The 12976-nt window shown below is 48.2% G+C and overlaps 1 protein-coding gene across 1 annotated transcript; it reads left to right on the top strand.

Moving 5' to 3' along the window:
* The first annotated feature begins 1031 nt into the window (after window positions 1-1031).
* Window positions 1032-12976, top strand: zhx3b (zinc fingers and homeoboxes 3b). The gene is given in 8 exon segments (XM_069660980.1): window positions 1032-1094; window positions 7059-7184; window positions 7186-7950; window positions 8031-8126; window positions 8218-9762; window positions 9932-10651; window positions 10820-11096; window positions 11697-12976. Coding segments are annotated over 7 exon segments (3489 nt in total). The 5' UTR covers window positions 1032-1094; window positions 7059-7109; the 3' UTR covers window positions 11708-12976.

Here is a 12976-nt window from a genome sequence, read left to right as displayed (position 1 = left end):
TATTGACAGTATATTTGATGGTACACTAGTGAATTTAACAGAACATCCCTGCAATGTGTTAATTTTTTATAAAGGTGTTTCAATTTTATGGTCACTTTGGAGGCTCTTTTGGTGGTTATTTAAACCACCTACTTTATATAAGGGATATAGGTTAGTTTTAGCGAGGTAAGTGGCAACTGGCTGCATAAAGAAATGATTATGATCAGGAGAACATACCGGCCCTTTCAAACATAAGTAAATTTTACTATGAACTGTTTTAGCTACTATTTTGACATTTGCAGGGCCCTGTGTCAAAACATGGTTCTATCACCTTATTTGAAATAAATGTATGTGTTGTGAAATATCCACAGATGTTGGGGTCAGGTACTATTCCAGTATGATGACTTTCTGCCCGTGCCAAATATAATGCAGCTGCCACAGTGCTTGATGGGTACCGGGGCAAAAGCAGAAAGTTTAATTAGATACTGAACATATATATTAGCAGTCATAGTTTATATGATTGTGTATTATCATAGTTTTATAAGGGCAGCACTTGTTTGTGTACGGTTTCTTCATGAATGCGGGAAACTTTTGACATACTGTATTTAGGCTGCTATCACTTTAAGAGAGGTCACCTGGGAGGGGGACAGGTGTGAGCCGCTGTAACATCATGTTTAACCGGGACAGGGGAGGATAATGTCCCCCTCTAAAACTTCACCACGAGCCCCCTGTATCGTCGGGTCAAAGTCATGACGGGATGTCTGACTCACTTCTGCTCTGTGCACGGCGGAGCTCGAGCTCTCACGCCAACTCCACCGTCAGTGACGTCTGCGTCACGTGTCCGTCTCTTCCCTCGGTACGTCCGTCGTATTTTCCTCCCCTCTACTGCCTGCTTCAACACTGAGAGCCACTCGAAATAAACAAGCGCAAAAAAGAGGGTCGTTGAAGGGACCGGTCTGGCTCCTGTGTCACGTTTATCACCAGCCGATGGACAGAGGGGGCTTACACCTATAAGTTACCATCAGTAAAGCCCAAACCTCCCGTCAGCTCTGAGCACATATCATTGTAAACTTTTTAAATCCTGCGCTGCATACACTGCGCTCCGACAAAGCGAGGTGAGTGTGGTTTTATGATACACATTTACACAAGTGTTTCACCTTTCCCAAACTTGTGTGAGAGCTATCGTGAAGGCTTACCTTTGCGGGCTGCGCTTTGGCTCAGCAGTGCTGGCCAGCTGCATGTCGCCTGTTTAAAATGGCGACAGCCAACCGGGGGAGAGAGAGGAGTTTTTTGGGCTGGGGGCTTGCCTCTGTAACCACTCTGATTTTTCTACGTTGTTTAAAACCTATCATGTAGACATGCCCATTAAGTTGGGGCTCACTCCTCCTAACTTGAGCGGAAGATGAACACGCATCATTTTCGGAAATGTTTGACGCTGCTGCGCTCAGGGACTTACGTTACAGTGTAGCCACTTTACGTTTAAGGTATTTCACAAAATACCGCTATCCACTCACGGTTTTAGAAACAGAATTCAATTTAAAAGTAGCAGCATGTTGTCGGTTTATTTTAACGGCAAAGCTGTACGATATTCTTGTAAACATCCGGCTGATTTACCCAATTCTCCAGTGTGTGCTATGAATGAAGAAGTTAGAATTCACTTTGACCTCCTATCAGCTGTGACTAATAATGTTGGTCACAGTTGCCCTTTTAATATTGCACAAGTAATTTGCCATGCTTTATCCACCAGGCCTATATTTTTAATATTTTTCCCGGAGCTGTTATAATGTGTGTGTTCACAGACTTTGGTTAAAAATCAATGCTGCGACACTTTTCATAAACTCAAAGCAGAGTTCACGCTCTGTCGCCCAGCAGTCAGTTATGAGTTTTCAAGCTGTTGTTGCCGTGGTTATTTATCATGTCAGTGTTGTCATGAGTGTGTGACTCCGGGGATTAGAGCAAAGCTTTCCCAGACAGCTAGTTTGTGTCTGATGTGTCCACGTGAGTCCCAGGCATAGACAAGCAGCTTAGTCCAGCTATCTATTTATCACCCACTGTTCACCTTTTACTAACAGAATAAGCCAGTTACCATACAAACAATTTTCAATTCAATTTGGGTTGGGTAGGAGAAATTGCCAATTTTAGATGTTCTGAAAAGCTTAACAAAAGTTAGAAGAGATTATTATTATGGTCATAAATATTGTTGTTATTGTAAGTGTGCCTCATCTTGCAGCATTTCATTGTGTTCATTGTGTGTGCTGTGTTTGTGTCTGAGCTCCATGGCTGTACATTGAACAGTATCACTCACACACACCCCCCATCACCTCCTCCCTCCCACCCTCTTTCTCCTTCCCCCTTTCTTTCCCCCCAGTATCAGGTCTGCAGCAGATTCAGGGTTACTAGCGTTGTATGAAAGATTTAATCATCTCAACACTTTTTGCAATCATATTTGTGCATAATGTCAACAACATTTTTGTTTTGCTCCTTCTAGTTTCCTTTTTTTTGGCATTGAAAATGAGCTGATTTTGTGTGTGTCAGTCCAAAAGTAATGACTTTTCATCAGTAAGTTTCATCTCCTCTCTGATGATGATTTACTTCCAGATCTCCAACAAGAATGACCACAAAAACAGAGTCAGCCGCAGCTCCAGAGCCTTTTCTCCCAATCTACTGGAGAGAGCAGTGCGATCCAATCGCACATCCAGACAGAGCGAGCATGTTTGGGTCAGCAGCAGGAGCAGCCTCTTGCTCTGCTTGGCTGGGTAACAGCTTGTGAAGTCAGCCATTTTATGTTGGACAGCACAGAGCATGGTGCTCCGCCATTTTTCTCTCCCTCCCCTCTCAGCAACCCAGTTTTAATGCATGCACTGGCAGTGGCCACAGCAATGCAGGCGTGTGCAACCCAAGGAGGCATCCACTCCCTGACCTGTGATCAGCCCAAACGGGACTCAGGAATAGACGGAAGGACACAGTCACTGAGGTCTTTTTAACTACTGTTGCCAATATTGTGTCATGAATGAAATGGGTTTTGGGAAGAAGTTCAGACACACAAAAGGTGTTTGCGTCTGGAGAGGTGACGCGGTGGCTGTCAGCAGAGGTAGAGTTGATTGACAGGAGGATGTTAGTTGGAGCCATGTCTCTTTAAGGTGGGAGTACATTAAATAACTGGCAACGTGTTTGTTTTTTGGGACGGAAGAGAAATGGCGAAGGATTTCTTTTTTCGACACATAAAAGAGAAAAAAGCAAATGGGTTTTGGCGACGGGTTTGTGTTTTGGTGCAGGCTTGATAATTAGCTTGAATACTCTCTGGGATAAAGATGGCTCTGAAGTCCTCTCTGAAAAAGATTGCATCTGCCATATTTTGGGCCCGTGTTATGTATCCACGCCTACAGTAAATACAGAAGCACTGCATGCTTCAGGCCTCTGAAGGCCAAACCCAAGAGCCACTGAGGGCAAACGAAACGGGGCTGAAGCCCAGGCAGATGTCTGGACAGGGACTCACGCACTGAGTGAACAGGAAGAAACGGAACCAGCTCTGGCCAATAGTGTGGCTCGGCGACGGCGACCACACCTAGCTCAGAGACATCAACACCGCGTGAGGGAGGCACTGAAATAGGAGCAGGGCAGGGACTCTCCAAATACCACTCACAGGGGTGTGTGGAACAAACAAGTCCCACCAGAGCCAGAGACTGGATGGCATAGGAGATGTGCGTGTGTGTGCGCGCGTAGGGCCTGAGTAACCGTGTGTGTGCGTGTTTACCCACACGCATGTGCTTTACAGAAATGAGCTGGTGGGAGACAGAAGGGGGGGGTAGGAGGTGGTTGCCATGGGGACAGTAACACACCAGTGGCGCTGCCGACCTGTCTCCCTGGGCCAAACTTGCTCAGAGAGGGAGGAGAAGAAGGAACGGAGGGAGGGGAAGCAGAGGGCGCAGAGACGGTGGGAGAGGGAGGGGGAAGAAAAAGAGGAGTGAGGAAGCAAGAAATGGAGCAAACAAGGAGAGGGCTGCCTCTGTTGTACACCTTTTCTCTGTGTGCGTTTGTAACACCCACAGATCTCAACATTACACCTGTGTTCTCAGCTAGGTGTGAACAAGAGCAGCATGCAGCTACGCTATGCGGCCAAGCTATGTAGTGTGAGAGAGTGCTATTATTGGCCTGTACTCAGAGGATATAACCCAGGCCCAGACAAGTGTCAGGCCAGGGGATGAAAGGAGGTCATGCAGTGCTGAGCCAATGATGAGGCGTAGATAATATAGGTTATGAACCAGGAGGACGAAAACATTGTCTTTGTGTGTCACCGGGAGACTCTCGCACACAGGAAAAAACTGGCAGCCTCACTACCTCAGTAAATAAGACTCACACACAGGCATGCAGGCAGCCACCCCCGCACGCCACACACACACACACACACAAACACGAGCACACATGCGCCCCCGCGCACCCCCACCACCCCACCTCTCTTCTCTCCACTCTCAAGCTCACAGGAAACCCACACATACGAACGCTGACACACATAACAGACACGAACCCGACATCAGCACTCGGTCGGTCAACGTATGTGCAACGTCAAATTAAAGTTTCTGCCCGATGAGTCGACACAACTCGTGCATTGCATGAGGAGCCAATTTCGACTCGCTGATAATAGCTCGGCTTGTATTGTGCATTGTTTCAGCCCTCACCTGTGTGAGGCCTGTGGGTGTCTGCTGTCCTTGCTGAGGCTTTTGTCTGCAGATGTGTTCTGTTTTTTTCACCTGCAATCGGTGTGTGAAGCCAACTTTGCTGCCTTTGTTGCACTGTCTGTCAGCCAAAGATATTCACTAATTGGAATTTTATACTTTGTGACATCAGTTTTTTTCCCCCTTTGTATGAGGCAGTGAAATGCATGTGTGGGCACATACAGACACTGAAGCTGAACTTCAGGTTGTGTCCACTGGCTGAAGAGCTCGGGTTGGAACATTCCAGGCTTCGCAGTGCAGCGAGGAGGGAGGGAGGGAGGGAGGGAGGGAGGGAGGGAGGGAAGGACTGTGTGATTGTAGTTTGGAGCAAGAAGGGGGCGTTGAAGAGCGGGGGTTAGCCGGGTGGGTTGGTGTTGGCTGGTTGGAGGGGGGTATCGGAGGAAAAATTCCTCAGTGAAACACCTCAGTGCTTCCTCCACGACTGTTAACACCCCTCCTTCCCCTCGCCTCCTCACCCCAAACTGGCTGCCCATCCCCCACCATCCTCTCCCGTCAGCTCTCCCTCTCCTCTCCTCTCCTCTTCTCTCCTCTCTTCTCTTCTTCTCTCGCCTGCCCACCCACACCCAACAGCACCACGTGATGGATGGCTGAGACTGCCCACCCATAAGCCTTTGTGTTGGTCATGTGACCAGCCTGCCTTGGCAGAGCGGTGCCCCCTGATGCAGAACTGAATGGCAGGGGAGTAGGAGGGCTCCACCACAACCCAAGCGAAGGGCAGTTACTCTCTCTGGGGGGTGTATAGGGGAACAAGGGGCATCACGTTCCATCAACAGTAGCAAACTTAATTTGCTTGTTAACCCCTCGTAGCCCTCTCTCAAAGGGGGAAAACACAAGATGGCAATTTGACATTGTTGTTTTCATTTCAAAAACTCTGAAAAGTTAGTACGACATCACGATGAACCGCACGTTAAGTTACAAAAGTTCTTACATGAATCTGTGCTAAAAATGAGGGTGATGTTTTTTCAGAGAAGAAAAGTGTGCATCTTGAATCAAACAGTGTGTGAGAGGGCATCTGTCACACAACAGTCCTGTGAGGGTTAACAGGGCTATGAGCTAATGCACCATGACCAGCAGGGCTCTGCGTGTTGGGTGTGTGTGTGTGTGGTTGTGGGTACAAAAGAAAGAGAAGTTATATTTTGTCGGAGAGTGGTTGGTGTCTTGTATGATGACACTGACTGAGATTATGATGCTCACCTGACAGTGTTGTTGTTGCTGCTGCAGCATTGTGCACAAAGAGGATGTGCTGAGTCTGAACCCAACTTAAACATTTTTGCGGTGCTGCTCTGTTTGCGTATAGATTATTTTAGATTCAGCCTGCCTACCTAAGGCTGGATTTGGTTTGGGGTTTTTTTTTTAGTGAAGCGCCTTTGCATAAGGAGGGGCTGGACCGTGAAAGGTTTTAGGGTTTTCCTGTTGAACTTCTTTGAGCCGTAGAAGTTTTTTGAGCTCTTTCTGCTCTGTGCGTGAGGTGTCATGTCGGCGCAGAGTGATTGGGAGAGTGATCGCCCTAGAGCTGTCCTCCAATACTGCATCACTACCTCTGTGGAAGGGAGGGAGGTGAATACTCCACCACAGGAAGCTTCGCCATTTTGTAAGGAGTGAGGGGTTTTAGAAGTGAAATTTTGTTAGATTTGTGTTTTTCTGCAGCTTTGTTTTTGCCTGTACTGTCTCTACTACCCTCGGGCGAGAACACCATTTTTCAGAGGAACATCTGTTGAACCGCCTACTTACACAATTATCAAGTAGACTCTATCTTAGGCGACATATTCACAAGTGACTAATTCTGTTGCAATCTTTATTAAGGTGTTTAGTGAGGCTACAGAAGCTCTGGATTAAAAGAAAATACAGAATGTGCTCTCTCTGTGGGGGTGTGTCTGAACGAGGGGAAGTGAGACAGAGTTGTGTGGGGGAGGGGAAAAAAGGGGGTAGGACAGGAGCTCTCCCAAAAAGCCTTTAGTGAAGAAGCAGACTGAGCTTGTTTGAATGCCCTCATAAAAGACATAGCCTTGAGTTTCATGGTGCAGGGAAGATGAGGAAAAGACTTTTAAATCAAAGACTTAAGGGCAACGCCAGGCTCCAGCTGCATCTTTATCCTAAGGCCTTTGCTGTTGATTACTACCTGGAAACATCCAGGCGCGCATGATTTTCATCCAGCTGAGAGGTAACTGGCCTGCACCGAGTGGCGTTAGATATCCCTTGTTTTTTGCCCTCCCATCTCTCCCCCCATTTGTCTTTACAATGTTACATTTTATGCCATGAAACCTAATCTATCAAATTTTACAGGTGTAACGTATTTATGTTGACTGATGATTTTAACCTAAATGTGTTACCCCCTCTCATTTCCAGATTTTCCCTCAAAACTGCAGTGAAAGCCACAAGTGGACCCATGGACATGACATGCTGTCGTCCCTCCCCCAGGCCTGGCCTATAGTCAACCAGAAACGACCCGTATTCTCACTCACACCCCGCACCTAAGCCATTTGACCAACCCTTCCTGCCTTGTGGACACACCATGGCCAGCAAAAGGAAGTCTACTATTCCTTGTATGATCCCCAGCAAGATCATACGCCCAGTGGAGGAGGTGGAACGGGACTCCCCTGTTCTTGTCCATCAATCTAGGATTTCCAGTGGGAACGTGGGCCTAGACCCAGGAGAGTCTTCCAAAGCAGAGGCAGGGGATGCTGTCAAAGACAGCGCTGGCACTTACACCTGTAAGCCTTGTAACTTTGAAACCCACGACCTTAACTTGTTCTTGGATCATGTGTACTCTGGACACCCAGACTTCCGTTCAGACCCCAGCTTCTTTTGTATGAGCTGTGGGGTTTCTGCGCCCAAGTTCGAGGGACTGGCCCTGCATAACGCCAGGGTTCACCCCAGCACGCTGAACACTACTCTGCAGCTGAGGAAGAAGGACAGGAGAGTCGTGGTGGAGCAGAATCTGGTGACTGAGGGAGAGATGGGGAAGGACAGCGAGATTTCCATCACAAAAACACCCATTATGAGGATGCTGAAGGGCAAGTCAGAGCCTAAACGGATAGTGGTGTCTCACCCAGTCTCAGATGAGACCTCCTTAGACCCACACTCCAGAGAGACAGAGAGAAAAGAGACTGCTGCAGTGACGGTCACCCATGTTCCCACAATCGTCCACAATGGAGCGACCAAGGTCACTCTGCCCTCAGCAATCCAGATAGTCAACGGCTCTGGAGCGTTACCAATGCTCAAGACTCCCATCACACAGGTTGGTGGTTGTTCTTCATGTCTCTTTGTTTGACTGTTTGATTCGATTCATTCTGATTCTTCTAAATCCATTTCCTAAAGGTGGTCTCAGTGGTTCAAAACAGAAGCCTTCATCAATCTGCATCCACAAATGTTTCCTCCGCTTCCTTGCACTCTTCCTCCAAAAATCTCCCCAAGGTAGCAGTTGTTTTTTTTGTGTCCTGGTGTTTGGAAGCTAATTGTATTTCAAATAATGTACTGCTCACGTTTCCACATTTTGTCCACCCAGGTGATGATTCCTCTGAGCAGCATCCCTACCTACAGTGCCTCCATGGACTCCTCCTCCTTCCTAAAGACCTCCTTCAGTAAGTTCCCGTACCCCACCAAGGCGGAGCTCTGTTACCTGACTGTGGTCACAAAGTTCCCAGAAGAGCAGATCAAGATCTGGTTCACCGCGCAGAGACTCAAACAAGGCATCAGCTGGTCACCTGAGGAGATCGAGGAAGCCAGGAGGAAGATGTTCAACACCATCATCCAGACCACACCCTCTGGCTCACATAACCAGACGCATAGTCACCGTAGCCCAGCCCAACACACAATCACAGTCCTCCCAGCCTCGCTGGGGGCTACCGGGATCCCTCACATCCTGCAGGGCTCTCTCGTCAGCCAAGGGGGGGTAATCGTCACGCAGCCTGTAATGGCAAACGGTATCCAGGTTAGCAGTGCTCCTGTGGCCCTGGCTGTCACGCCTAAGCCCCAGGCAGCTGCCCGCCCCATGATGCAGGCCCGCCCTGCAGCAGCCCTGGTGGCAGACAAAGGCATCAGCATGGTGGTGGGGACGGTGGGCAGCAGCAGTACTGGGAGCAATGTCATTAGCAGTAATAGTAGTAGGAGCGGGGGAGGAGGGGGCAGTATTATTACAAGCAGTCAAGCAAGTGTCATCAACCTTAGTCTGGGAAGCAGTAATCATAGTAATGTTAAGGGGAGCAGTGTCAACGGGAAACACAGAGGGACCAATGCAGACTGCAATGACAAGAGCAATAGTAATGTTAGCAGCCATGGTAATGCTAAGAACACTGAGAGCAGCAAAGCTAAAAACACAGAGAGCAAAAACACCACAGACAAAGCTAATAACGGTAACAGCAAAACGGTAAAGGATGGACTGAAGAGCAGAGATACCAACGATAACAGCAACAAAAACAACCCAACCAGCACAAGCACAGACGATGTCGACCCCCCGACCAGTGACTCTCCGACCATCAAAATGGAGGATGCATGTTCCCCAGCCTCAAAGTCTTCCTCCCCCTCTCCTGCTGCATCTTCCAGCAGCACGCCCGGCTCCCGGACACCCGTCAACTCGTTCCTGGACCCGAGCTTCTACAAGGGCAAGAAGTCTCAGGAGCAGCTCAACGCTCTGAAGGACAGCTTTCAGGGCAGCCAGTTTCCTGACCAGGAGGAGGTGGACCGTCTCATCTCTCTGACCGGGCTCACAGTGCGAGAAGTCCGCAAGTGGTTCAGCGATCGGCGCTACCACTTTCGCAACCTCAAAGGTTCACGTTCCAGCACAGGGGGACAGAGTAAGTGCGGCGCTGCAGCCGGAGCAGGGAGCGGCTCGGGTGCACCAGGGAGCGGCACTGCCGGCAGTGCCAACCCTGTCGACCTGTCTGACAGCAGCAGCAGTTCTGGTTCAAAAACGCCCCAGCACAGCTCTGCTCCCCTGAGCCCAACTGCATCCCAGACGCCCACCTCCCCCACCACACCTTCACGCAGGCTCCCCAGACCTCCATCCCCTGATTTTACTGCTATCCGCTACAAGGAGAGAGAACCTCATCAGGTGAGATTCTGCAGTGGATAATCACGAGGGCAAATGGTCTCTAATGTGACGGTTCAGTTTTTGGGCGGTGGGGTTGTGCACTTCAAATTTGAAAATGAAAATAGTAACAAAAAGCAGCACATCAGTTCTTCCAGGTTTGTGACCTTGTCCTTTCCTGTATTCTGTTTAGGTTAAGGCTCTGGAGGCCAGCTTTGCCCAGGACCCTGACCCATCCGGAGAGGAAGTGGACAGACTGCGATGTGAGACCAAGATGACCAGACGGGAGATCCATGGCTGGTTCACTGAGAGGAGAAAGAGAATGGCAGCTGAAAAAAAGAAAGAGGAGGCGGAGCGGGCGTCAAGAGAGGAGGAGGGGGAGATAGACGGGGAGGAGAGACAGAAAGAGGACGGTTCAGGAGAACTGAAAGTCAACCCGATCAAGATCAATCTGAAAATGCTGAAGGTGACAGAGGCCAACGGCAAAGCAGAGGGTGAAGGGTCGGACAGCCCCACTTTAACGCTTCAGTCCAGCAGCACACCGTCGTCCTCCCCATCCTCCACCCCCAAAGCATCTCAGTCCTCCACCCTAGCACCCAAACCATCAAACTCCCCTAAACTTACAGCTGTCCGAGGTAAGAAAACAGCAGAGCAGCTGCAACTGCTCAAACAAGTCTACGCCCGGACCCAGTGGCCCAGCGCTACTCAGTACGATGAACTGATCTCAGGTACTGGACTGCCCAGACCGGAGGTGGTGCGCTGGTTTGGGGACTGCCGCTATGTGCAGAAGAACGGCCAGCTGAAGTGGCTCGAGACTCACCAGAACACGGCTCTGGAAGAGGACCTGGTGAAGGGGAATGAACAGGTCCTTCAGGCCCACCTTGATGACCATGGCAGACTGGAGGAGTCACAGGTATTCAAGACCACAAATATTGTTTTTCATACCTGAGAAGCAGATTTTAAATCTGTGCTGCAATCACTTAAATTAGGTTTTTGAATATCTGATAAAAATGGAAATATCCATACTTGTGTCCACTAATTTGTAGCCGTGCACTAACACAGATTTGTATTCATGCACCAGTTGCAGGATCTGGCTGAGGCTAGTGGTTTAACAGCAGACTTGGTGCGATACTGGTTCTCCACCAAGGCGTCTTCGCACCGGATGGAACGAACTGCTGCTGCAGCAGGACCAAGACCAGTTGTACAAGGTGCAGCAGCTGAGTCTCAAACAACAGGATCCTCCCCTTCGGAGCCGCAGCCAGGAGGCGGGACCGAGGAGAAAATGGAGCAGTCGGTGTGTGGTGTCGCAACAGAAGTGGAGGAGGCCAACGATGACGAGACTGTGAATCCTACTAAAGGTAGTCTTCACGGTAGACTAGCCGAGGACTGTAGCCTCTGTATCTGTGGCGCCTGCTCTACAGACTGAGCTAAACCAGCCTGACTGACAGTTTAAAACTTTGACTTATGAAATTTAGTGCCGTTTATGAAAAAGTAATTATTGAGCAATTCTTAAAATTGAGCTGGAACCACAAAACATTTTCCTTTTTTTTTTCTTGAAAATGATAAACAGTTGCAGAATAACTTTCTATTGACAGATTAATCGATGTGAACGACTAATTGCCTCAGCTTAAACTAGCCCTGTTAAAAAATTTCAATTTGGGTAACGATTTTTTATGTTTGACTATGATTTGCTTTGTTTTAATCGGGTGTTTGCTTGTGATTAGGAAATCGTGTCTTTAAATGGAGATTAATCCCAATCACAACACATGTAATTGTCTCTGTGGTTAAATATGCAAACCCACATTGATCATAATTATGTGCAACAAGGCGTGCTTTGACTGTGAAACAAATGCACGTCTCACACCAGTAAACTGTGTATAATCATGGAGAAGATTCATACTTGTGATGCTTGTTGTCATCGTGATGGATTTTTAATTTATTTTCTGTAATTACTTTAGGAACCGACTGAAGAGGCCTTTTGTCTGAGGATGGAGTTCACAACGCAGGTGGTCTTTGTGTCGGCAGTCTGAGGAATAGACAGCAGATGCGGCTGTAACAGGATCACTGGATGGACCTTGAAAAACCATCCTCACCCATCCCTCTCCCTCCTCTCTGCTCAAACACCCCTAGAGGTAGGCATGACCTCCCCCCCCACTACGTGAGATGGACGCTAAAGCCGCTAACCCCCCCCCCCCTTCCTCATCCATCCATCTACCAATCCACCCACTCTGTGCCCTCCTTATCCTGTTGTGTCGAATCCTCGCTGCACAGACCTTCTCCAGAATCCTCCCGTCCGCCATTTTCCCTCCAGAAGGAAGTTCCAGCGCAGACTGAAGTGCAGGAGTGGATGTGGTGGAGGGGAGGGGCCAGCGTTTCCCTGCCGTGTTTGTTCTGCTCGCCTGCTGTGATGGGAGAAAAGAAAAAGGAGATCTGGAGAAAGACGAGGAGGAGTGGGGGGGGAAAGGGAGAAGTATGGTGGAGATTGAGACCTCAGCAGATGTTGATCAGGAGCTGCAGGGGGGGGTCGGCTTTGGACAGTTATTTGCCAAACCAGACTCGGACGAGGATCGTTGGAGAGTTGAACATTTCATAGTTTGTTTTGGGGTACGAAAAAACTGCTCTGCTCCGGGGTGCTTGCCAAGGCCTTAAAGTAAATCAAATTATTTTTCTATTGTGTCATATTCTTGCTCCTTTTCCCACCAACTTGCACTCATACACTTTGACTTCATGCTTGCAGCTTACTTTAAACGCTAGCTAGGCTGTTCATAATGTCTCACGTGGAACACAGCACTGACGTTCATTTGATCATTTAGTTTCTTTAATTGTGGACTTCTCTTTGTACTCATTTTCTATTTCCTATCTGTACATAATATTTGGTTAAGCGGGACATTAAACTGTCCAGTTTGTAGGAAAAAAAAAAAAAAGTCATCCAAAGAAGGCAAGCACCCTGTTGTTTGAACAAGCGACAAACTATAATAGACTATCTGGAACCTGGTTTGTGTTGTAGCATCAAGTGCTCCTTTACGTCACCGACGTGTGCGTACATTTGTTTTTATGGAACTTTCCTATGAAATACATTTGAAGTAAAAGAACTGTGAACTTTTACCATAGTAAAGAGTTCCATACTTAGGCTTGATGTATAATTTTTACAGGTGGTATTTGCAGAATAAACAGAATGTGATAAATAAGTGGCTTAGAATGTCATTAGCGGGTTTAATTTATGGTGTACAATAAAAGA

Source organism: Semicossyphus pulcher, unplaced genomic scaffold (assembly GCF_022749685.1).
Source record: "Semicossyphus pulcher isolate SPU_LCO1_2020_fin unplaced genomic scaffold, fSemPul1.0.p SCAF_13, whole genome shotgun sequence".
NCBI lineage: Eukaryota > Metazoa > Chordata > Actinopteri > Labriformes > Labridae > Semicossyphus > Semicossyphus pulcher.
The sequence above is the reverse complement of the archived record's forward strand: the minus strand, read 5'-3'. Positions and strand labels throughout refer to the sequence as shown.